At 36.7% G+C, this 23,590-nt stretch overlaps 1 protein-coding gene across 1 annotated transcript in view; it reads left to right on the top strand.

Moving 5' to 3' along the window:
* Nucleotides 1–23,590, top strand: part of VPS8 (VPS8 subunit of CORVET complex) — a 308,471-nt gene that overhangs the window by 114,116 nt on the left and 170,765 nt on the right. The window contains 5 exon segments of the mRNA XM_032630703.1: nucleotides 2,427–2,516; nucleotides 5,111–5,162; nucleotides 19,775–19,817; nucleotides 21,430–21,505; nucleotides 21,787–21,906. Coding sequence (XP_032486594.1) covers nucleotides 2,427–2,516; nucleotides 5,111–5,162; nucleotides 19,775–19,817; nucleotides 21,430–21,505; nucleotides 21,787–21,906 — 381 coding nt within the window.

The following is a 23,590-nucleotide window of genomic DNA, read 5'->3' on the forward strand; positions in this document are numbered from 1 at the left end:
ACCAAAGGTTTTTTGTTTGTTTTTAATGTGCAAAATCACATGGAAATGAAGAGTTTGGAAAATGTTTATTGTTTTCTTCATGGAAGTTCTTTATGAATGGCTGTAAGTTTGCAAAGGCCAGGTCCTCTTTACATATGCCTTTCTGTCATATGGGTAATTTGGCGTAATCTTCATGTCTGACAATAGGTCTGATGATGTGAGAGCATGTTATCAATCTAGCTTTATTTACCTATTACTGATATAAGAGAAATTTCTAATTTCTTCTCCTTCCAACATTTTTAGCTTTTTCTCCAACACTAGGTAAATATTCTCTATTCTTTTTCATGTTAAAACAACAGTTTAAACCAATCTCCCCGTCAGATTCCCTTCTCTCCGTCAGATTCCCTTCTCTCCCGTATCAAGCCTTCCCCTCCTTCCCCCTTGGCTACTGCCATATCACATTTCCCACTTGCAGCCAGATCCCTCCCTCCTTTCTTCCTTCTTTCCTTCCTCCACCCCTTTCCCTCTTTCTTTCCCACATTTCTTGAAAGCATTCTCTAGGTTGCTTCTTCCATTTCATTCACATCCTAATAATTCTTCAGCTTTACTTTCACTAGATTCTGTAATGACCTCCAATGCTTTAGTGACCCTGGTGGACAAGGCTTATCATAAGGCTTACATTAGCAAAAAAAAGTTTGACAATAAACAGACAAACAAGTAAACAAGCCAGAAATATCGAAAACAAGTATTATGTTAAAAGTCAAACAGGCAGTATGATAAAGAGAGAATGAGAGGCTATCTTAGATGGGTCAGTTATAGAAAACCAAGAAAGTAACATTGAGTCTGATCAAATCTGGAATCTGAATGACAAGAAGGAATCAGTAGTGCAAAAATCTTGGAGGAGAAGATTGTTACAGGTAAAAACAACAGCTAATGCAAAAAAAAAAAAAGATATGCGTTGGGTGCTAAAAGTTACAGATAAAAGGCAAACAGAGCTTGGTTGAAAGAGAGAGGTAGCCCTTTCAGGGCAAGGTACAGATTTTTTCCTTTTTATTCTGAGTGCTATGGGAAATCATTAAAAGGTTTTAAGTGAGATCACTCTGATTTGCCTATAGATAACAGAATGAGGGGTGGGGGCCAAGTACAGAAGAAGCAAGGAGATTGGTTAAGAGCTGGTCCAGGAGGTAGCCCTGGCCAGAGATGATAATGGTGAGATGGAGAGAGATGGCCTGACTTTGGATACATTTTGGAGGTAGAGCTGATTTGCTGATGAATTGGACCTAAGGGTGTGGAAAGAGAGAATTTAAGGCTGTTGCCTAATTTTTTGGCTTGAAAAACAAGGTGGATAGTGATTCCTTTAAGAAGATTGGAAGACTGGGGTAGGTCTAAGTTTGGGAGACAAAATCAGGAGTTGTATTTTGCCATTTTATTTTGATAGCTACTAGACATTCTGGTGAAGATATCAAGTCAATGGTTGGCTATATTGGTCAGAGGAGAGGTTAGGGCTGAAGCTGTAAAGAGATGTATGATCATGGCACTGGCTGAGAGGGCGGAAAGTGAGAAAAGAGAAGAGGTCCCAGAACATGCCGTTGTCTAGAAGGACTCTCATGACACCTCACTTCCATTTTCCCTCAGACTAGTAGTTTGTTTTCCCTTTGGCTATTCCTTATCATTATCCTTTGTTGACCTCTACTCTTCCACTTCCGTCTTCTCCTGTCACTCAGTAGTATAATATAGCTCTCGAAGGAACAGTATATAGGGTACTCTATACTTAAGTCATCTCTATTCCTCATCCTTATTGCTCCTTCTGCCTGCAGAGCCCCTAGTTTCCACATCGGCTTTTGGCTCACATACATGTATCCGTTAGGTCCTAACTTAAATATTGCTCCCTCAGGGATGACCTTCTGAATACTCCAGACCAAGTCAAGTTCCTTTATAGACTTACCACATTTGTAAATGAACTATTTGTGTAATTGAATATCTTCCCCAAGTCATAATTCACGCACCATTTTGTGCCCCTTCTTTTGGTGAGTGTCCAGGATGAATGGAAGTTCTGTCAGGGTAGAGAATAGTTCTGGGTTTGTCTTACCTATCACTTTATCCCCAGTGCCTAGGAGAGGACCTGAATATAGATGTTCAGTAAATATTTGTAGAACTAGTGACCACAGGTAAGATGGATATGGAAAGGGGGAGGATAGAGAAGAAATAAAATCAGACATTGGAGGATGTTTAAAAGTAGCTATTGTACTGTTGAAAGTAACATTGAACCTACAACAGCTCTTACCCTGGCATTGTGTTTGAGTACTTCCATTTCAGTTTTTTTCAGAGAAGGAATAAGAAAAATTAGGAAAGAGAATTTAAGATCTTCCCCATTCTTAAAGCTTTGAGGAAAGTAATTGGTGAGATTTGCTCAATTGTGTGGACCAAGCAACTTTTCCTTTTTACAGGTAGTTCTCATGTGTTGGGAAAATCGGCTATACGATGCTATGATTTATGTCTACAACAGAGGCATGAATGAATTTATTAGTCCAATGGAGGTAAGATACATTCTAACTTATATGCGTATTTAACACTGTCTATTAATGTTTTTTCCCTTCTCTCCATTTGCTTTGAATAGTTTGTTTTCATCCAGTCACTTTAAAATTTCTTGTAGATTTATGAGACTTGCCACCCATTGTGTTTAGGACTTTAGTCTTTAGTTTTATACCTTCTACTATTGCTTTCTTTTTTACCTGCAAAAGCAGGTATTTAAATCCCAGGGAACGATAGATAAAAGCCCAGATAGATAAAATTAAAAGCCCATTAGACTTTAAGAATTTTTCTAAAAAATTTTGATATTATTATAGCTTTTCCAAAAGGTATAAGAAACTCATTATATATATTTACTGTATAGAGTAATGGTACTATTGAGTAATATTATTTTGTAGATATATTCTTCTGGGGAAGGTCCTGTAAATGGTGGGAGGTCATGATTTGCCAATTGCTAATTTGTTGCTTTTCCTATTTCAGAATTTTATAGCATTCATTATAATTTCTTGTTCTCCTTACCATTAGAAGAGAGCATCTAAAAAGCATTTGGGCTTATTTTAAAAAGAACCAAACCCATCTTCATCTTGTTATTTCCCTTAAATTTATAGACAGAATTATGGGTTATGGATTGTGGATGCATGTCGTGCCCTGCTAGCCCATTGCTTTATTACAGTGACTTCATTACCTGGATCAGAAGACCCAGGCTTCTCCTGAAGGCATCCACTCAACTTTTTTGCATATTTAATGGACATCCAAAACCATCTTCAGTATTAAGTCAGCAGTCATTCTATGATATTTCAGTCTTCTTTTAATTATATTTAGCTTTGGTAGGTGAATATCCCTCTAATTCATAACTCCTTCAGTTTGGGCTGTACTTCTTGTCTCTGGTCATTTTCCAAATGAGGTGCCCACAGCCCTCCCACTGGTTTTGACCTTGACTGTCTATTTCAGATAAGTATTTTTAACATTTGCACACCTCTTAGCTGACTCTTCAGTGAGGTCCATGACCTGCGCGCATGCAAAAATGTTCTCCATCCACTATTAAACCACAATTAGGAAGAATTAATGCAGTTTATAGTTTCTCTCAAAATAATCTGTGAAACAGATTCTAATTTGATGCACTCTATGTTGATGAAAATGGTTGTGGGTTTTGTTATTGTTGCTTTTGAAGTTTTTTGTTTTTGTGTGGATTTTTTATTCCTCAAAATCTGGTTTGCATTTATAGCTATGCATCTCAGATGGAACACTTTTCTATTGACGTTTTTTTGCTTGTTTTGTGTTGAGTAGTTTCAAGTTAATGACTTTCAGCAGGAGCTTGGTATTTGTTATTAAATAGTCATTTGGAGATTTTAGCAGTGGGAAGTTAGATGCATCCTGTGATTGCTCTCTTATAATTCTCGGCCTATAAAAGAGATCACTGTTCAGTGTTTAAAGTTTAGCTATTTCAGTTTAAAGAGATTTAAACTGAAAATCACAGTGATTTACCAGTGATCCTACTAAAACAGTTCATGTCCACATTTAGTCATTTCAGTTTAAGGTCCAAATTAAAAGAATCTGAAAAAGAATATATATATATATATATATATATATATATATATATATATATAACTAAATCTTTTTGCTGTACACCTGAAACTAACACAACATTGTAAATCAACTATACTCCAATATAAAATAAAATTTAAAAATAAGAGGAACTATAGTGCCTTTTGAAATTTTCTAGATTTTCTAGAATGAAAGACAGTGTCATCATACTTGAGATGACTACCATAGTTTCTGAAATCTTTAGTTCTAGTTTTGGCTGCTTCTGAGTGCCTTGTGTTGGGAGGAACAACTTTTCCTCTACCACCTGAAACCCGAATGGTGGGGGGAGAGCTGCGAATGAACTGACAACAGGAGAAAAGACAAGGTTTATTCACAGTTGTACTGGGAACACGCAGAAATGAGTAAATCACTGAACAACCAGAGAAGTAAAGGTTTATATACCAGTTTAACGAAATTTGGGGTGTGAGGGAGGGATTTAGGTTTTCCTTGGAAAATATGCATAGTTTTATTGAGCTTTTTGTTGCTAATGCACAGCTGGCTTTGCACCACCTCCCAGTGCTAAGGGTCAATCTTCTCCTAAATAGGAAACTCCCTCCCAGGAAGGCCAACATAGTTTTGCCATTAATCTTGTGTTTTCAGGGGCTCTGCTTACATTTAGGTGTTTCTGTGGCTGCTGGCTGTTCACATGTTTTCAGCTTAAAGTAATCTTACCCTTTTGGTGGGCTATTAAGCCCTTGACTGGCTTACTATTTTTTAAAGAATAAAGCATTTTTAGGAACCTAAGCATATCTTATATTAGAAATAATGATCTCAACAAGGACCTTCTTCTAACTGGTATTTATTAAATGGTTTCTTTCAGTGAGGAATAGAACAATAATGATTTCCCAGTGATCCTACGAAAACAGTTCATGTCCACATTAAGAGTTTTTATATTTAATCTTAATAGCAAATGACTAATTCAATCAGAGAAAGGTGATTAATAGCATAAGATTTAGATTATTTTTTAAAATATTTTTTTAAAATGATGTTGATTGTTTTCCTATTAATTTTTATGCAGAAACTTTTCAGAGTCATTGCACCTCCTTTGAATGCAGGAAAGACATTAACAGGTATTAATTTTCTAAGCCTTAATTTTTTTCTCTTTAAAAATATTATTTAAATAACAAAATTCACCAATTTTATGCGTACAGTGTGAACTTTGATAATCGTACATGATCATGTAACCACCACCATAATCAAATTTTAGAAGGAGCAATATAGTTCCTTCACACCAAAAAGTTTCCTCCTGTCCCTTGTACTCTAACCTTTCCCCACAGTCCCATCTCCAGGCAATCACTGATCTACTTTCCTTTACTGCTATTCATGTAAGTAGAATCATACACTATGTAATTTTGATCTTGGTGTTTTATTTCTTTCACTTAGCTTAATGTTTTTTAAATTCATCCATGTCGTTGCATATATTATTTTGTTCCCTTTAATTGCTTAATGGTATTCCATGGGTTGGATGTACTGTTATTTGTTTATCTGTTAACCAGTTGAAGGACATTCGAGTTGCTTCTGGATTGGAGTTATTATAAGTAATGCTGCTATGTTTGCGAATGAGTTTTGTTATGTTTTTAATTAAACTTTTTATTATGAGGAAATTGTAGATTCACATGCAGCTGTATGAAATGACACAAGAGATCCAGTATACTCTTTACCCATTTTCCCTCAGTGATAACATCTTGCAAACCTAAAGCACATCCAGATATTCACAACCAGATATTCACATTGATAAAGTCACGATACAGAACAGTTTCATCACCACAGGTGTCCTTATGTTGTCCTTATCCTCCATCGCTGACCCCTAGCTATGAATAAGTTTCTGTGTGGGCATATGTGTTCATTCTTCTTGGGCAACTACCTAGAATGGAATGGATGGATTGTATCGTAAATGTATGTTTTACTTTCTAAGGTACTACTATTTGGTTTTTCAGACTGGCTGTACCATTTTGCATTCCCATCAGCAATATATGAGAGTTCTGATAGCTCCATATCCTTGCAGGCACTTGGTACTGTCAATCTTTTTACGTCTTTGAAAAATTTTATCCATTCTAGTGGGTGGATAATGGTATCACATTGTGGTTTAAAATTTTATTTTCCTGGTGGTTAGTGATGTTCAGCATCTTTTCATGTGCTCTTGCCCATTCACATATCTTTTTTGCGAATCATCTGTTTAAATCTTTTAGCACTTTTTAGAAGGGTAGGGAAGAGGTGTTATTTGACTTCATATTATTGAGTTCTAGGCATGTGAACTCCCCACCAGAGCCTGTAAGAGTTCTTTATGTAGTCTGGATACAAGATATTTTAAAATATGTGTTTCGCAAAAATTTTCTCCCAGTCCATTGCTTACCGTTTTGTTTTTTTAACCATGTTTTTCAAAGAACAAGTTTTTAATCTTCATGAGGTCCATTTTATTTATTTTTTCTTCAGTAGTTTTAGACCTTTGATGTTCCGGTTAAGAAATCTTTGTCCAACTCAACATCATAAAGATTTTATCCTTTGTTTTTTTCTAGTTTTAACACTTGTATTTAGGTTTATAATCCATTTTGAGTTAATTTTCATATATGATGCAAGGTCAAGTTCAAGGGCTTTTCCCTGTACAGTTATCGGTTCCTTTACCATTTTTTGGAAAAGATTATCTTGTTTCTATTGAATTACCTGTACACCTTTTTTGTAAAAAACATTTTTGCTAAAAATTGATTTTTGCAAAAATCAACTGACCATATAAGTTTGGGTCTATTTCTGTGCTCTTTGCTATGTTCCACTGGTCTATATGTCTATACTTATGCCAATAATATACTGTCTTGGTTGTAACTTTGTAGTAAGTCTTGAAATCAGGTACCTTAAGTCTTCCAACTTTTTTTTTTTTTTTCCAAAATTGGTTTAGCTAGTCTATGTCCTTTGCCTTTCTGTATGAACTTTAAAATGAACTCAGCAGTTTTTTTTAAAAAGCTTATTTGAATTTTGTTTGGGATTGCGTTGATTCTATAGGTTAATTTGGGGAGGATTGCCATCTTAATGCAGAGGCTTCTATGAATATGATATATTTTCCATTTATTTTGGTCTTTTAAAATCAGTTTGCTTTCTCAACTTCTGCAGAAAGACAGCTGGATTTTGATAAGGATTGCTTTGAATTGATCAATTTGGGGAGTGTTGCTATCTTAGCATTATTACGTCTTCCAGTCCGTGAACACAGTATATCTTTCCATTTATTTGGTCTTGTTTAATTTCTTTCAGCAATGTTTTTGCAGTTTTCAGTGTACAAGTCATATACTTCTTTTGCTGAATCTATTCCTAGTTTATTCAATTTGATGCTATTATAAATGGATTTGAAAAAAAATTCCTTTTCAGAATGTTCATTGGTAGTGTATAGGAATAATTTTTTTTTTTTTTTTTTTTTTTAATGTCCGCACCTCGCAGCTTGTGGGATCTTAGTTCCCTGACCAGGGGTTTGAACCTGGGCTCTGGCAGTGAGTGCTGAGTCCTAACCACTGGGATGCCAGGGAATTCCCAATAAAATTGATTTTTATATTGATCTTGTATCCTGCATCCTTGCTGAATTCATTCATTAGTTCTAATTTTTTTTAATAGATTCTTTAGAATTTTCTCATGTATAAGATCATGTCATCTGTAAATAGTGTTAGTTTTACTTCTTCCTTTCTAATCTGGATTTCTTTTATTTTTCTTCCCTAATTGGCCTGGATAGAACCTCCAATACAATGTTGAACAGAATTGGCAAGAGTGGACATCCTTATCTTTTTTCTTTTCTCCTAAGGGGAAAGCATTCAGTTTTTCACCATTAAATATGACATTAGCTGTGGATTTTTCATAGATGGCTTTATTTTGAGAAAGTTGCCTTCTGTTCCTAGTTTAAGTATTTTTAACATGGAAGGGTTGGATTTTATCAAATGCTTTTTTCTGCATCTATTAACATAATCTTGTTTATTTTATTGATACGGTTTATAAGCTTGATTGATTTTTGATTTCTGTTAAGTCAGTCTTACATTCTTGGAATAAATCCCACTTGGTCATGGGGTATAATCTTTTTTATATGTTGTTGGGTTGAGTTTGCTAATATTTGTTTTGAGAATTTTTTATGGCTATCTTAATAAAGGATATTGTTCTATAACTTTCTTTTCATATCTTTTTTTTTTTTGGTCTTGGTATCAAGTATACTTGGTATCTTGGTATACTTGCCTCATGGAATGAGTTGGGAAGTGTTCACTCTTCTGTCTTTTGGAAGAGGTTTTGAAGGATTCGTATTAATTCTTTAAATATACAGTAGAATTCATTAATGAAGCCATGTGAGCCAGGGATATTCTTTGTTTGAAGTTTTCAAATTACTAGTTCAGTCTCTGCTTGTTAAGTCTATTCAGATTATCCATTTCTTCTTGAGCCAGTTTTGGTAGTTTGCGGATTTCTAGGAATTTGTCCATTTAATCTGTTGTCTAATTTGTTGGCATATAGTGTTTATGGTATTCTCTTATAATTCCTCTTATTTTTATAAGGTCTATAGTGATGTCTCTTATTACTAATTTTCGTAATTTGAGTCTTCTCTCTTCTTTTCATGGTCTGTCTAGCTAACGGTTTGTCAATTTTATTGTTTTTTTTCAAAGAACCAATTCTGATTTTATTGATATTCTTTATTTTTCTTTCCTCTTTCATTTATTTCTGCTTAGTCTTATTACTTCCTTCATCTTGCTTTGGGTTTTTTTGTTTTTGTCATTTTTTTTTTAAGTTTCTTGATGTGAAAGTCTAGATTATTGATTTGAAATCTTTCCTCTTTATTAAAATAGGTGTTTACAGCTGCAGATATCTCTCTAAGCAATGCTTTAGCTGCGTCCCATAAGTTGTGGTATGTTGTGTCTTCATTTTCATTCATCTCAAAGTATTTTCTAATTTCCCTTGTGATATTGGTTATTTAGAAGTATGCTGTTTAATTCCCACATATTTGTGAATTTCTCACATTTCTTTCTGATACTGATTTCTAATTTCATTCCATTGCAGTTAGAGAACATACTTTGTATGGTTTCTGGTTTTTTTAATTTATTGAAACTTATAGCCTAATATAAAGCCTATTCTGGAGAATATTCCAAGTGCATTTGAAAATAGTGTGTTGAATGTGTTTTGTTGTTGAGTGGAATGTTCTATAGATGTCTTCTAAGTTTAGTCGGCTTATAGTTTGATTCAAAACTTCTCTTTCCTGTTCCTCTTTTGCTAATTGTTCTATCCATTATTGAAAGAGGAGTATTGAAGCATCTAAATGTTATTGTTGAAATGTCTCTTTCTCACTCTAGGTCTGTCAGCTTTTGCTTCATTTTATTTTGGGGTTTCTAATGCTCTGGCAGACAGTTTACAGTTCTGCCTTATTAGCCTTTACTTCCTGCTTATGCAAATCCTCAAAGTCATCCATAGGTTGTAGGCCTTTACAGGTCTTTCTTGCGTATGTCCACAGCCCTGTACATGCACATGTCCTTCTAGAGTTCCAGAAATATGTTGGAGCTTTTGAAAGCCCCTGCAGACCTCTCATTCTCCAATTTTTCCTTTTAAGGTTTTTGGTGGGTCTCTAATTAGTCTCTTCTGGAGGCACTGCCTCTGGCACCTGTAAAGTTAAATAATGTGCCTTGGGGATAGGGCTGTTTGCTTAGAGTAAGCTCTGAGTCAGGACAAAAAAAAAGACAAGCCCTGAGAATGGAGCTGTTGAGTGAGCTGCCACATAGGTTAGATAGTGACAGTTCTCTTAAGGATAGGCTTTTGGGGAGCTCCAAACCCATTTTGCCCCCTGGAGTGGTTGCTAGGTTGCTGGTGTTCACAGCTACCATAGCTGCAAGGCGGTTGGTTTCAAAGCTATGGTGAAGCTGGGGGAAGGGGGATGGGACTAGGTAATGTTAAGCCACCATGAAGCTCACAGTTCTTACTGAGATTCAGGCATTTTTCTTGAATAAACATTCCGTAGGTTATTGCAAGCCTTCAGTTAATTTCAAGAGTTCTGGAAAAGTTGATTTTGACTGTTTCTGCCAGTATTCTCTTTGCTTTCATGGAGGAGCAGATTATTGAAGGTTCTTCCTCCACCATCTCATAGGTCAGTCCCTCTGGGTTTTGGTTTTGTTTGGTTTGCTCTTTTTTCCTCTCTGTTCTTCTCCTTGGATGATTTCTGTTGCTCTACTTTCAGGTTCATGCTTTGATGTAAACTCAGCTGTTAAATACACTCAGTGCATTTTTATCTTCCACAGTCGTATTTTTCAGTTCTGTAATTTTTATTTGGTTCTTTTTTATATTGTTTCTGTTTCTTTCCTGCATCTCTTCATTTATCTGTTCAAATTTTCATGCATTGAAACATGTTTTGTTTCATTGAGGATAAATATAATAGTTGATTTAAAATTCTTATCAGTTCTAACATTTTGTTCATTTCAGGATTGGACTTGATTTTCTTTTCTTTTAAGAAAAATATGTTTTATTTTCTTGTTCCTTCACATGTTGGATAATTTTAGATTGTATCCTGGATATTTGAATGTTACATTATGGAGATTCTGGGTTCTGTTATTTTTCTTCACTGAGAATTTTTTCTCTTTATTTTATCAGGTAATTTTCGTGGCTGGGCTTGAATTGCAGACTCTTTCTATTGTGGCTTTCTACTGTGTCTCCAGTCTCTTCTCAAAAGGTCCTTTGTCTTTAGCTGGTCTGCTTTGATTCTGTCCCACGTGTGTGGCTTAGGGATCAGTCAGTGATGAAGGTAGTCAAGTTTGAGGATCCTCTTTCTGGCTTTCTTTTTGCAAGATTCTGCCAGTCTGTTTACTGTTCACATGTCCTACCTTCTCTATTTCCCCAACCAGAAAAATTGCTGGTTTTCCCATGTGAACCCCCAGGTGCTGCTGTGCTTGCCACACAGACTGCACTTAGTCAGAGGCTGAAAGCCTGTGATGGTAATTTACTTGTATACCTCCCTGTCTCCTCTCCTCTGAGCACATGAACTCCACAGCAGAGCCTGTCTGCTTCTCTTCACACTTCAACACCTTCAGGGAGGGAACTCCAGTCGTGGTTCTGACTTTTTCTGTATGGCTGAGCTGCTTTGACTGTTGTTTGTACATGGTGGTTTAGGGATCAGTCACGGATGTGGGTAGATAGTTTGGAGATCCCCTCTTTGACTCTTTCCCTTTTGGGCTTCCCCTAGTCTCTTCCACATTCATGGTTTCCTGGCTTCACTTTTCTGGTCCCCTGTGCCAGAAAGATTAGGAGTTCTCCATCCCCCACCGCCTCTGTGTGAAGTTACTTGTGTGGCTGCCAGTCTGTCTCTTCCCAGTGAGTGTGAACTCCCTGCCAGACTTGTCTACTTCTATTCCTTCTTCAGTAGCTTCAGGTAGCGTTTCGTATTATGTCCAGGTTTTGTAGGGTTTTTTTCTGTAAGGACAGGAGCACGGAGGATAATTTGGTAGAGTCTTAGTCCCTCTTTAGTCTTAGTCTCTTTTCAGTTGCCCTGAAACTAATCCTTTTGAAACAAACTTGAAAATTGTCTCCCACATAATATATGTAGCAGAAGTTAAAGTAGACTATTAAGAACTCCAACCAACAAGGACCTACTTTAAAAAAAAAAAAAAAAAAAGACTATTAAGAATTCCAAATGGAGTGGATGAGCTTTTGCAACAGAAGATTATCTAAAAAAAGATTTTGGGGAGAGAAAAGTAGAAAGGGGGTCAGGAAAATTAAATACTGTGTCAATTCAGTATATATTTACAAAGCATTTCCATGTTCCAGATGCTGTGCTGGATGCTAGGAACACAGAGATAGACAGACTCCATGCCCTTGAACTCATAGTAATGGAATAATGGAGATGGATATGTTAAACGAGTAAATTTAACTCTCTCTAGGAATATCGTGAGCTAGATGCATCCTATCTGAGATTTCTAGCAATAAAGGTTTATCTAATTAGCCAATAAACATGAACGTGTTATATCTGTAAAGTGACTGCTACCATGTACTATGCTAATTGAGTTGGATCAAGTAACATTTGGGACTTCTGGTTTTTGGTCTGGCAGAGAAAGAATTTAGAAGTCACCATTCTGTCCTACCAACAAGTAAAAAGCTCAACAAACTGAAAAATCAACAATTCTTCTTAGATCTGCCAGAGAAGTAAGGTCACAGGCCAAACCATTGCACCAAAAACTAGAGAGACAGGCAGATGCAGAGAATCACAACTGACAGGATCAGACATCTCTGCAGGAACCAGTGCTAGGGTAGGAAAATCTGAACTGCAATTGATGGTTTGTTGCAGGCTCAATGTGAACAAGTCTGAAATTTAAAAACTCCAGGAGGACCCAGCCATAGGGAAGCCTCCACACTTTTGTGAAATTTACCTCCAGGACTGCTACTGGGTTCTCACAGTGATCATCAGAGAAAAATCCCTTGTGCTTCTGCAGGGGGATGGGGGAAAGGAACCATTTTGAAATATGTCAGAGTATTCTGTGTTTCTTAACTAAAGCCGGCCTTCAGGAAACACTGTTTTGCTGAAGCTTGACCTGCTGTGGGTTTATCAGAGCTGAACTTACCTGGGAGAAGGAAAATACCCAACTCCAGCACCTTCAACCCATTCTGTCCACCTAAGGGGGAAAAAAAACTGAGAAGCACTGGTGAAGTTCACATTCCAGGGTCACAGGTTTACCAAAAGACTGAGACCTAATCAAGACTATAGAACACTTCCCTCTCTTCACACCTTACTACCACATTACTAAAGATATATTTACTGTAGTGCCTTTTACCCAGTGCATCATGTGTGCCTTTCAAAAATTACAAGGCAAATTAAAAGGCAAAAAAGTTGAAGAGTTTGAAGTTTGCAGAGACAGAACAAACATCAAAACTAGACTTAGATGTGGCAGGAGTATTGGAATTATTAGATCAGGAATTAAAAAAAATACTATGATTAATATATTAAGGGATTTAATGGAAAAAGTAGACAACATGCAAGAACAGGTGGATAATATAAGCAGAGAGATGGAAATTCTAAGAAAGAATCAAAAATAAATGTTAAACATCAAAAACAATGTAGCAGAAGTGAAGAATGCCTTTGATGGTCTCATTAGTAGAGTAGACACACATCTGGGGAAAGAATCTCTGAACTTGGGGATATAGCATTAGAAAGTTCTAGAACTGAAAAGCAAAGAGAAGAATACTGAAAAAAAAGTGGAACAGAGTATCCAAGAACTATAGGACAATTACAAAATGTGTAACATACACGTAATGGGAATATCAGAAGGAGAAGAAAGGGAGAAAGGAACAGAAGCAATATTTGAAACAATAATGACTGAGGATTTCCCCAGATTAATGTCAGACACCAAACCATAGATCCAGGAAGCTTAGAGTACACCAAGCAGGATAAATAGGAAAAAAAAAAAGAGAGAAAACAAAACAAAAAACCCTACAAGTAGGCATGTATTCAAACAGAAGAAAATAAAAGGTAAAGAGAGAATAAAATATTTAAGGTTTTGAGAGAAAAACACACCAACATAGAATTTTGTACCCTGAGGAATTCTTCAAAAGCAGAAGAGAAATAAAGACTTTCTCAGACAAACAAAAATTGAGGGAATTTGTTACCAATAGAAATGTCTTGCAAGAAATGTTAAAAGTTCTTTAGAGAGAAAGAAAATAATATAGATAAGAAATCTGGATCCAAGAAGGGAGGAGCATCAGAGAATGATTAGTAAAGGTAGAATAAAAACTTACATTTTTCTTACTCTTAATTGAGCCATCAGATAACACTTTATTCAAAATAATAATAGCAATAGTGTATTTGATATTATATGCGTGTGTGTTTATGCTTATGTATAAATGAAATGAATGACAGCAAGGATACAGTTATAGGAGGGAGGAATTAGGACTATTTTGTTATTATAAGGTCCTTGTACTACCCATGAAGCAGTATAGTGCTATTTGGAAGTAGGTTTGGATTAGTTGTAAATGTATGCTGCAAACTTGAGGGCAACAACTAAAAATAGACACATAATAGATGTAATATGAAAGGGGAGAAAATGGAGTCATATAAAATACTCAGTTAAAACTACAAAAGGCAGAAAAAGTTGGAATAAAGAACAAAATTTGGAATAAAGAACAAGAAATAGAAAACAGTAACAATATGGTAGATATTAATCCAACTATGTTAATAATCATTTTAAATATCAGTAGTCTGTACCAATTAAAAGAGATTGTTAAAATGGATTAAAAAACAAGAACCAACTAAGTGTTGGGTATAAGAAACCCATTTTAAATATGAAGACACATTAAGTAAATAAATGGAGGAAGGTATACTATAATAATACTACTCAAAAGAAAGCTGGAGTAGCCGCATTAATTTCAGACACAGCCAACTTCAGAGCAAAGAAAATTATTGAGGATAAAGAGAGGCATTACACGATACTCCAAGAAGACGTAATGATCCTTAATCTGTGTGCACCTAACAACAGTGTCAAAATACACGAGGCAAAAACTGATAGAATAGCAAGGAGAAATAGGTAAATCCACTGTTATAGTTGGAGACTTTTAACACCCCTCTATCAGAAATGGACAGATCCTGCAGGCAGAAAATCAGTAAGGACATAGTTGAGCTGAAGTTATGAACTAAGCACCATCATTCAGCTGGATACTACTGGTATCTATAGGCTCCTTTATCCAACAGTAACACATTACACATTCTTCTCAAGCTCACATGAATCATTCACCAAGATAGACCATGTTCTGGGTCATAAAACACACCTCAACAAACTTAAGAGAATAGAAATCATATAATGCTTGCTCTCAGACCACAGTGGAATTAAACTAGAAAATACTAGGAGAAAGAAAGCTGGAAAGTTCCCAAATACTTGGAAATTAAACAACATATTTCTAAGTAATGATGGACAAAGGAGAAATCTCAAGAGAAATTTAAGAGTAATTTGAACTAAATGAAAATGCTTACAAAAATTTGTGAGATGCAGCAAAAGCAGTGCTTGGAGGGAAATTTATAACATTGAATTCATATAGCAGAAAAGAAAAAGATCTAAAATCAATACTCTAAGCTTCTACCTTAGGAATTTGGAAAAAGAAGAACAAATTAAATCCAAAGTGAGCAGAAGAAAAGAAAAGAAAAATTAGAGCAGAAATTAATAAAATTGAAAGCAGGAAATCAGTTGAGAAAATTGTTGATTTGGGGGGATTTGGTTAAAACCAAAAGCTGTTTCTTTGAAAAGATCAATAAAATCTATAAGCCTCCAGTCAGGCTAACTTAGATAAAAAGGAGAGAAGACACAAATTACTAATATCAAAAATGAAAGAGGGGACAACTGTACAGATCCCATGGGCATTAAAAGGATAATAAAAGAATATTATGAACAATTCTATGCTCATAAATTTGATAACCTGGATGCAACAGGCCAGTTTTTTTTTTTTTTTTTTGTGGTACGCGGACCTCTCACTGTTGTGGCCTCTTCCATTGCGGAGCACAGGCTCAGACGCACAGGCTCAGTGGCCATGGCTCACGGGCCCAGCCGCTCCGCATCATGTGGGATCTTTCCGGACTGGGGCACGAACCTGTGTCCCCTGCATCGGCAGGTGGACTCTCAACCACTGCACCACCAGGGAAGCCCCCCCAGGCCAGTTTTTTGAGATATAAAATTTGCCAAAACTCACACAAGAAGAAACAGACAATCTGAATAAGCCTGTATCTATTAAAGAAATTGAACCAGTAATTAATAACCTTCTAAAACAGAAAGCACCAGGCCCAGATGTGTTTCACTGGTGAATTTTACCAACCATTTAAGGGAGAAATTATGCCAGTTCTCTATAATCTCTTCAGAAGACAGAGCTCAGGGAATACTTTCTAACGTTTTCTATGAGGCCTGCATTACCCTAATACCAAAATCAAAGACATTACAAGGAAAGAAAACTTACAGACCAGTATCTCTCATGAACATAGACGCAAAAATTCTCAACAAAATATTAGCAAATTGAATCCAACAAGCTATAAAAAGAATTATACACCACAACTGAGATTTTATACCAGGTATGCAAGGCTTCTTCAACATTTGAAAATTAATGTATTCCATCACATCAGTAGGCTAGAGAAGAAAAATCATATGATCATATATCAGTAGATGCCGAAAAAGCATTTAACAAAGTCCAACTCCCATTCATGATAAAAACTTCCAGCAAATTGGGAATAGAGGAAAACTTCCTCAACTCGATAAAGAAAACGTACAGAAACCCTACAGCTAATGTCATACTTATTGATGAGAAACAATGGTGGGAAACAGGGCAAGGATGTCCTCTTCTTACCACTGCTTTTCAACATCATACTGAAAGTCCTAGCTAATGCAAAAAGACAAGAAAAGCAAGTAAAAGGTATAACGATTTGGAAGGAGAAATAAAACTGTCTTTGTTTACAGGTGACATGATCATTTATGTAGAAAGTCTGAAAGAACTGACCCCAAAGCTCCTGGAACTAATAAACAGTTGTTGCAAGTTTGCACATACAAAGTTAATATACAGAAGGCAGTCACTTTACTGTATACCTGCAGTGAACAAGTGGAATTTGAAATTAAAAACACATTACCATTTATATTAGCACCCTAAAAAGTGAGATACTTATGTATAAATCTGACAAAGTTTGTACAAGATCTGTATGAGGAAAACTACAAAACTGATGAAAGATATCAAAGAACTAAGTAAATGGAGAGATGTTCTGTGTTCATGGATGGGAAGACTCAATACTGTCAAGATGTCATTTTGTCCCAAGTTGATCTACAGATTCAGTGCAATCCCAGTCAAAATCCCAGCAAGTTATTTTTTTTTGGATATTAACAAACTGATTCTGAAATTTATATGGAGAAGCGAAAGACCCAGAATAGCTAAGGCAGGATTTAGACAGAAGAACAAAGTTGGAGGACTAACACTACCTGACTTCAAGACTTAATATAAAGCTACTATAATCAAGACAGTGTGGTATTGGCAAAAGAATAAAAAAAAAAGATCGGTAGAACAAAATAGCTCTGAAATAGACTCTCATAAGCATAGACAACTGATCTTTGAAGAAGCAAAGGCAATACATTTGTGTAAAGATAGTCTTTTCAACAAATGGTGCTGGAACATCTGGACATCCACACGCAAAGAAGTTGACTCTAGACACAGACCTTACACTCTTCACAAAAATTAACTCAAAGCACATCATAGACCTAATTGGAGAATGCAAAACTATAAAATATCTAGAAGGTAACACAGGCAGTAACCTAATTGACTGTAGTTACGGTGATGAATTTTTAGATACAACACCATCCATGAAAGAAAGATTATTATCCGTGAAAGAAGTATTGATAATCTGGGCTTCATTAAAATTAAAAGCTTTTGCTCTGCAAAACACAATGTCAAGAGAATGAGAAGATAATCCACAGATTGGGAGAAAATATTTACAAGAGACTGTTAACTAAAGTATACAAATAACTCTTAAAACTTGACGATAAGAAAATGAATAACATAGACTTCCCTGGTGGTACAGTGGTTAGGAATCTGCCTGCCAATGCAGGGGACATGGGTCCGAGCCCTGGTCCAGGAAGAGCCCACATGCCGCGGAGCAACTAAGCCTGTGTGCCACAATTACTGAGCCTGTGCTCTGGAGCCCGCGGGCCACACTGTTGAGCCTGCGTACCACAACTACTGAAGCCCGTGGCCCTAGAGTCTGTGCTCTGCAACAGAGAAGCCACCACAATGAGAAGCCCGTGAACTGCAACAAAGAATAACCCCCGCTCGCCACAACTAGAGAAAGCCCGCACACAGCAACGAAGACCCAATGCATCCAAAAATAAAATAAATAAATGAATAAATTTATTAAAAAAAAGAAAATGAATAATGTGATTAAAAAATGAGCAAAGACCTGAACACACATCTCACCAAAGAAGATATACAGATGGCAGGTAAGCATATTGAAGGATGTTCAACATCATCAGGGAATTACAAGTTAAAACAACAGTGGGATACCAGTACAACATACCTATTAGAATGGCTGAAATCTGGAACATCCACAACACCAAATGCTGGCTAGGATGTGGAGCAATAGGAACTCTCATGTATTGCTGGTGGGAATGCAAAATGGTACAGCCACTCTGGAAGACAGTTTGGCAATTGCTTATAAAACTAAACATACTCTTACTGTACGATCCAGCAGTTACACTCCTTTACCCAAAGGTGTTGAATATTTATCCACACAAAGACCTCCGCACAGATGTTGATAGTAGCGCTCTTCATAATTGCCCAGACTTGGAAGCAACCAAGATACTCTTAAGAAGGTGAATGGGTGAATAAAGTGTGGTACATCCATACAATGGAATCTTATTCAGTACTATAGGTAAATGAACTATCAAGCCATGAAAAGACTTGGAGGAAACTTAAATGCATTGCTAAGTGAAAGAAGCCAGTCTGAAAAGGTTACATCATGTATGATTCCGATTATATGACATTGTGGAAAAGGCAAAACCATGGAGACAGTAAAAGGATCAGCGTTTGTTAGGGGTTGGGGGCAATGGAGGGATGAATAGGTAGAGCACAGGATTTTTAGGGCATTGAAACTATTCTGTACGATACTATAATGGTGGATATATGTCATTATACATTTGTCAAAGCGTGTAGAATGTACACCACCAAAAGTGAACCTTAATATGAACTGTGGGTTTTAGGTGGTAATGATGTGCCAGTGTACATTCATTGATTATAAGAAATGTCGCACTGGTGCAGGGTGTTGTCAGTTGGGGGATCGTGTGGTGTGGGGATCAAGGGGTAATGGGAAATCTCTATACCTTCCTCTGGGTTTTGCTGTGAACATAATTAAAACTTCTCTAAAAAACAACGTTTATTGATTCGAAAAATGGAATTGAAGCAGAATGTAATTATTCATACAATTTTGAGCAATTCAAGTTTATTTGCACTTACAACAACACAGATTTGGAGTATTTATAAAGGATTATTGATTAAGAGATATACACTTGCTTGCATTATTCCAGTATTCATGTCAAAAGTAGAAATTCAGTTCATCAGTGTTACCAACTACAGATTCCTGTAATCTGCACACTGTAAGGCTTACTGATCATTTCACCCACTCCTGATGCTCTTACACTATTCTTTGTTAACTTTGACCTTTTAGCCTAAAACTTAGTCTATTATGTTTCCAATTTCTTTAACCAAGAAGTAGGTTTATACTACCAGATGCCAGAATCTTACATTTTAGATGTAACTTAGGTTACAAAGGGTCCGAACGAGTGTTTAATCTTAAGTTTCTTAAACATTTGTGAACAAGAGTCCATGTTACAAATAAGAAGACATTATAGTTATGCCTTAATATTAATTAGTTAATTCAGCAACTCATTGCCTGCTCAATACCTTCCCTGCGTCCAAGCTATTCGTTAAGCCAACAATACATAGACCTCTACACTAAGATTTATACCTTCTACATGTACCTTTGAATGACTCATTGATTTTGTGTCTGTGAAAAGACTCTAAAGGAAATTCTAAGAAAAAATAATAATTAAAGTAGTCTTATCTCACTTTTCTATTGTTTGGGAATATACCTGCCTCACCTCAAATGCCAAGTTTTATTTTTTGTTTCCACATAAAGATTATATTTCTGAAAAGATTTTGAGAGAGAATTGCTAAACATACTTCTCTATTTTAGATGAGCAAGTTGTTATGGGCAACAAGCTTCTTGTATATATTAGGTAAGAGATTTTTAATTTACTTATGTGTGTATGCTTTTACAGAATTTCTCCTATATTCTTAGAGGTACTGTCATCTATTATCTGTACAGTGCTTTTCGTTTTTCAGTGTTCTTTCATGTATAGCAGTGCTTCTGAACGGTGGGTGATTCCTGTCCCCCATCCCCCCTCCCCTCCACCAGACATTTGCAATGCCTAAAGACCTTTTTGCTTTGTCACAGCTGGGGTGGAGTAGAGATGCTACTGGTATCTGGTGGATAGAGGCCAGGGATGCTGCTGAGCATCCTGTAATGTACAGGGTAGTCCCCACAACAAAGAATTCTCTCTCCCAAAGTATCAATAGGGCAGAGGTTGAGAAACCCTGATACAGAGTATTTTACTTTTACTACCAACAAGTCTGTGAAATATGTATTTATCCGTATTTTATATATAAGGGCAAGAGATTAGTTTGCATCACAAAGAAGTTAGTGACAGAAGTGAGCTGAAATGTTCATGTCCTTACTCCTGGAACAGAGTTCTTCCAATAGACTATGCAGGCTCAGAACTGTGTCCCGATAGAGTTTTACATAGATAACTGGCTGGCAGACAGGCAGGAAGGTGGCAGAACTTGCTGGCACATCATTTTAGCTTCTATATGCATCAGAGTTAACTTCGAGACCTATTTCATATTTGTTACATTGTTTTTTTAGTGTAGAAGAACATGTATAGCATTTACCTAGTACTTTATCTTCTGTACTTCAAACTTTTAAGAATATGCAGGTATCTAGCTGTCTCTAACATTCAAAATTGATGACTGCTTCAAATTCACTTAAAATTCACTTTCCCCTACCCCCAGCTGCCAAAATGAGGGCATATTCAGGAGACATTTTTATAATCCAGCCCACAAAGCAAGTCGTTAGCCATTAGGAAGGTCTGATTTGGAGGTGAAACTGTACAGTTAATTTCTCATGAGATTCTAATTATCCCTGAAGTCTTGTCTGACTACAGATAGTTTTTAGCCTAGCTCATTCCCCATCTTTATTCACCATTCTTAGAACCACTGGATTTAAAAGTCTCTGAGGGGCTTCCTTGGTGGCGCAGTGGTTGAGGGTCCGCCTGCCGATGCAGGGAACACGGGTTCGTGCCCCAGTCCGGGAGGATCCCATGTGCTGTGGAGCAGCTGGGCCTGTGAGCCGTGGCCGCTGAGCCTGCGCGTCTGGAGCCTGTGCTCTGCGGCGGGAGAGGCCACAGTGGTGAGAGGCCCGCGTACTGCCAAAAAAAAGTATAATGATGCTGTTAGTCTCTTTCCAGATGCTGGATATGAGACTTTTAGGTAATCTGTCCTTATTCCTTCTTGCCCATTTAGTGCAGCTTGAGTTTTTCTTAGGAAAAATAAGAAAAAAGGAAAGCTGTTACTCAGTTACAGGGTGTATTATTTTACCACCATCTCTGTTGCCTACATTTTCTGAACTGGCTATCATCTTGATCTGGGCTTGGACCTGACCTAACTGACAAAAGCTGAGCCTGCTTAAACTCCAAACTACTATCTTGGGTTTGAGAAACAATGTGTTCCCGGGAAGTTATTTAGCCCATTATAAGTCACCAAATCTGTTCTCTTTCTTCTCTTCTCTTCTAGCTGTTGTCTAGCAGGTCGTGCCTATCCCCTTGGTGACATCCCTGAAGATCTTGTTCCCTTGGTTAAAACCAGGTTGGTGCTATTTCATAGCGTTTTACTCTCTTGTTGAAATGCAGTAAAGACAAATTGTAATAGAGGGTTACACATGGGTCAGGAGTTATCAGCTGTGACAGGAGAGAGGCTACATACCATCACTGAAGCCAGTAATTATAACTGAGAGAGGTTAGAGAAGTTATAACACAGTGGCAATTTAAAGTAAATTCAACCTGCTTTTATTTTATCCAAATGGGAATCATTGCTTCAGCAAGATAGTTTGTAAGGTGAGAAAATAATCACCTTTTTTTTTTCAACTTGCAGGTTTTTGAATTTTTAATTCGCCTGCATTCAACAGAAGCTCCCCCTGAGGAAGAAATCTATCCCTATATACGGACTTTGCTACATTTTGACACAAGAGAATTTCTAAATGTATTGGCGCTGGTAAGAAATAATACGATTCTAAGGTATTTTTAAAAGGAGTCAGGGTGCTAATTTTTTTCTAATAGATAGAAAGACAAATAATAGTCCTTATGCAAGTACAGTTTTTATGCCCTAGCAGTAAGGCAGGGTTTCAAATATTTAATTTTGTTTTGCCACCCATATTTTCTAATCCTTTTTCTCCCTTCTACCCTTCCTTTCCTGCTTCCTTCCCCTCTCTTTCTTCTCTCCCTTCCTGTTTCTCTATGTCTGTCCGTCTGTCTCTGTTCTCTGTCTCTTTCTGACACATCCTTATTAAAAAGTTAAAGCAGGGTTAGATGTGGTACATCCTTGATTTCATAAATTGTTAGTTTGTATACTAAATATGGAAGATTGCTCTGAACGACATGTGGTGGTGATGATAGTAGAAGTAACTGGAGTTGAAGTGGAACGTGGAAGCTTGCTGAAAAAACATCCTTGTACATGTTTTATTAAAGATGTATTTGGGTGAGCCAGAGTCTCTGTGAAAATGCCCCCAGGGGAATAATTATATAACACATGATATACTTTCCCAATTAAATCATATTGTAGTTTTTTAAAAAACTTTTGATAATATGGACAGCACTTACATTTTAGGGTTTAGTGAAGCAGCAGGCTCAAAAATTATTAAAAAACCAAATATTGTATGTGTACAATATTTGGAGAGAAAAAACAGGAAGGAAGTACATCTAAATGTTAATAGAGATTAACTGTGTGAGATGGGGTAAATTTATTTAATGAGCATATAGTACTTTTGTAAGTTGAATAATAAACTGTTACAATTTGCCTGTGAGAAGGTTGAGATCCCACTCATATCATATTTTGCATTAGTTTAATTTGAAAATCTGATTTCAGAAGTAGTAACTTTAATAGCATAGGAAGAAGGTAAAAGAAACTTAGAAGTCAGATCTAGGGACTTCCCTGGTGGTGAAGTGGTTAAGAATCTGCCTGCCAATAAAGGGGACACGGGTTCAAGCCCTGGTCTGGGAAGATCCCACATGCCGTGGAGCAATTAAGCCTGTGTGCCACAACTACTGAGCCTGCGCTCTAGAGCCCGCGAGCCACAACTACTGAGCCCGCATGCCACAACTACTGAAGCCTGCACGCTTAGAGTATGCGCACCGCAACAAAGAGTAGCCCCCGCTCGCCGCAACTAGAGAAAGCCCACATGCAGCAACGAAGACCCAATGCAGCCAAAAATAAAATAAATAAATTAATAAATAAATTAATAAATTAAACAAGAGAAGTCAAATCTAGTTGGTTTAGGAGACCTTAGACGCCCAGAGTAGAATATTAGGGTACTTAGTGTCTGGCATGTAGGATAAAAGAAACAAGAAGTGGTGAGGCTGGGGTTCAGAAAGCATGATAGAGAGCAACGAAGAATTTTACCTAATTTTCCTGTTTTAAAGGGCTGTGGTAGCACTGAAGATTGGAATTATGCTCATGTCTGAATTGTGATATTGGCATTGATTGTAAGGCTGCAATAAAATCTCTGTCATTTACTTGACAAATATTTGAGGGTCAAATATATCACATGTACTAACTGGGTGTGTACCCTGGGCTGACAGTATATAAACCCTGCCTTTGTGGAGGAAGAGGATCCAGACTTGTAGATAAGTAATTATAGCACAGTGTAAGATGTGTCACTGGAGAAGTGCAGGATGCTGTA

This window comes from Phocoena sinus, chromosome 4 (genome assembly GCF_008692025.1).
Source record: "Phocoena sinus isolate mPhoSin1 chromosome 4, mPhoSin1.pri, whole genome shotgun sequence".
Taxonomy (NCBI): domain Eukaryota; kingdom Metazoa; phylum Chordata; class Mammalia; order Artiodactyla; family Phocoenidae; genus Phocoena; species Phocoena sinus.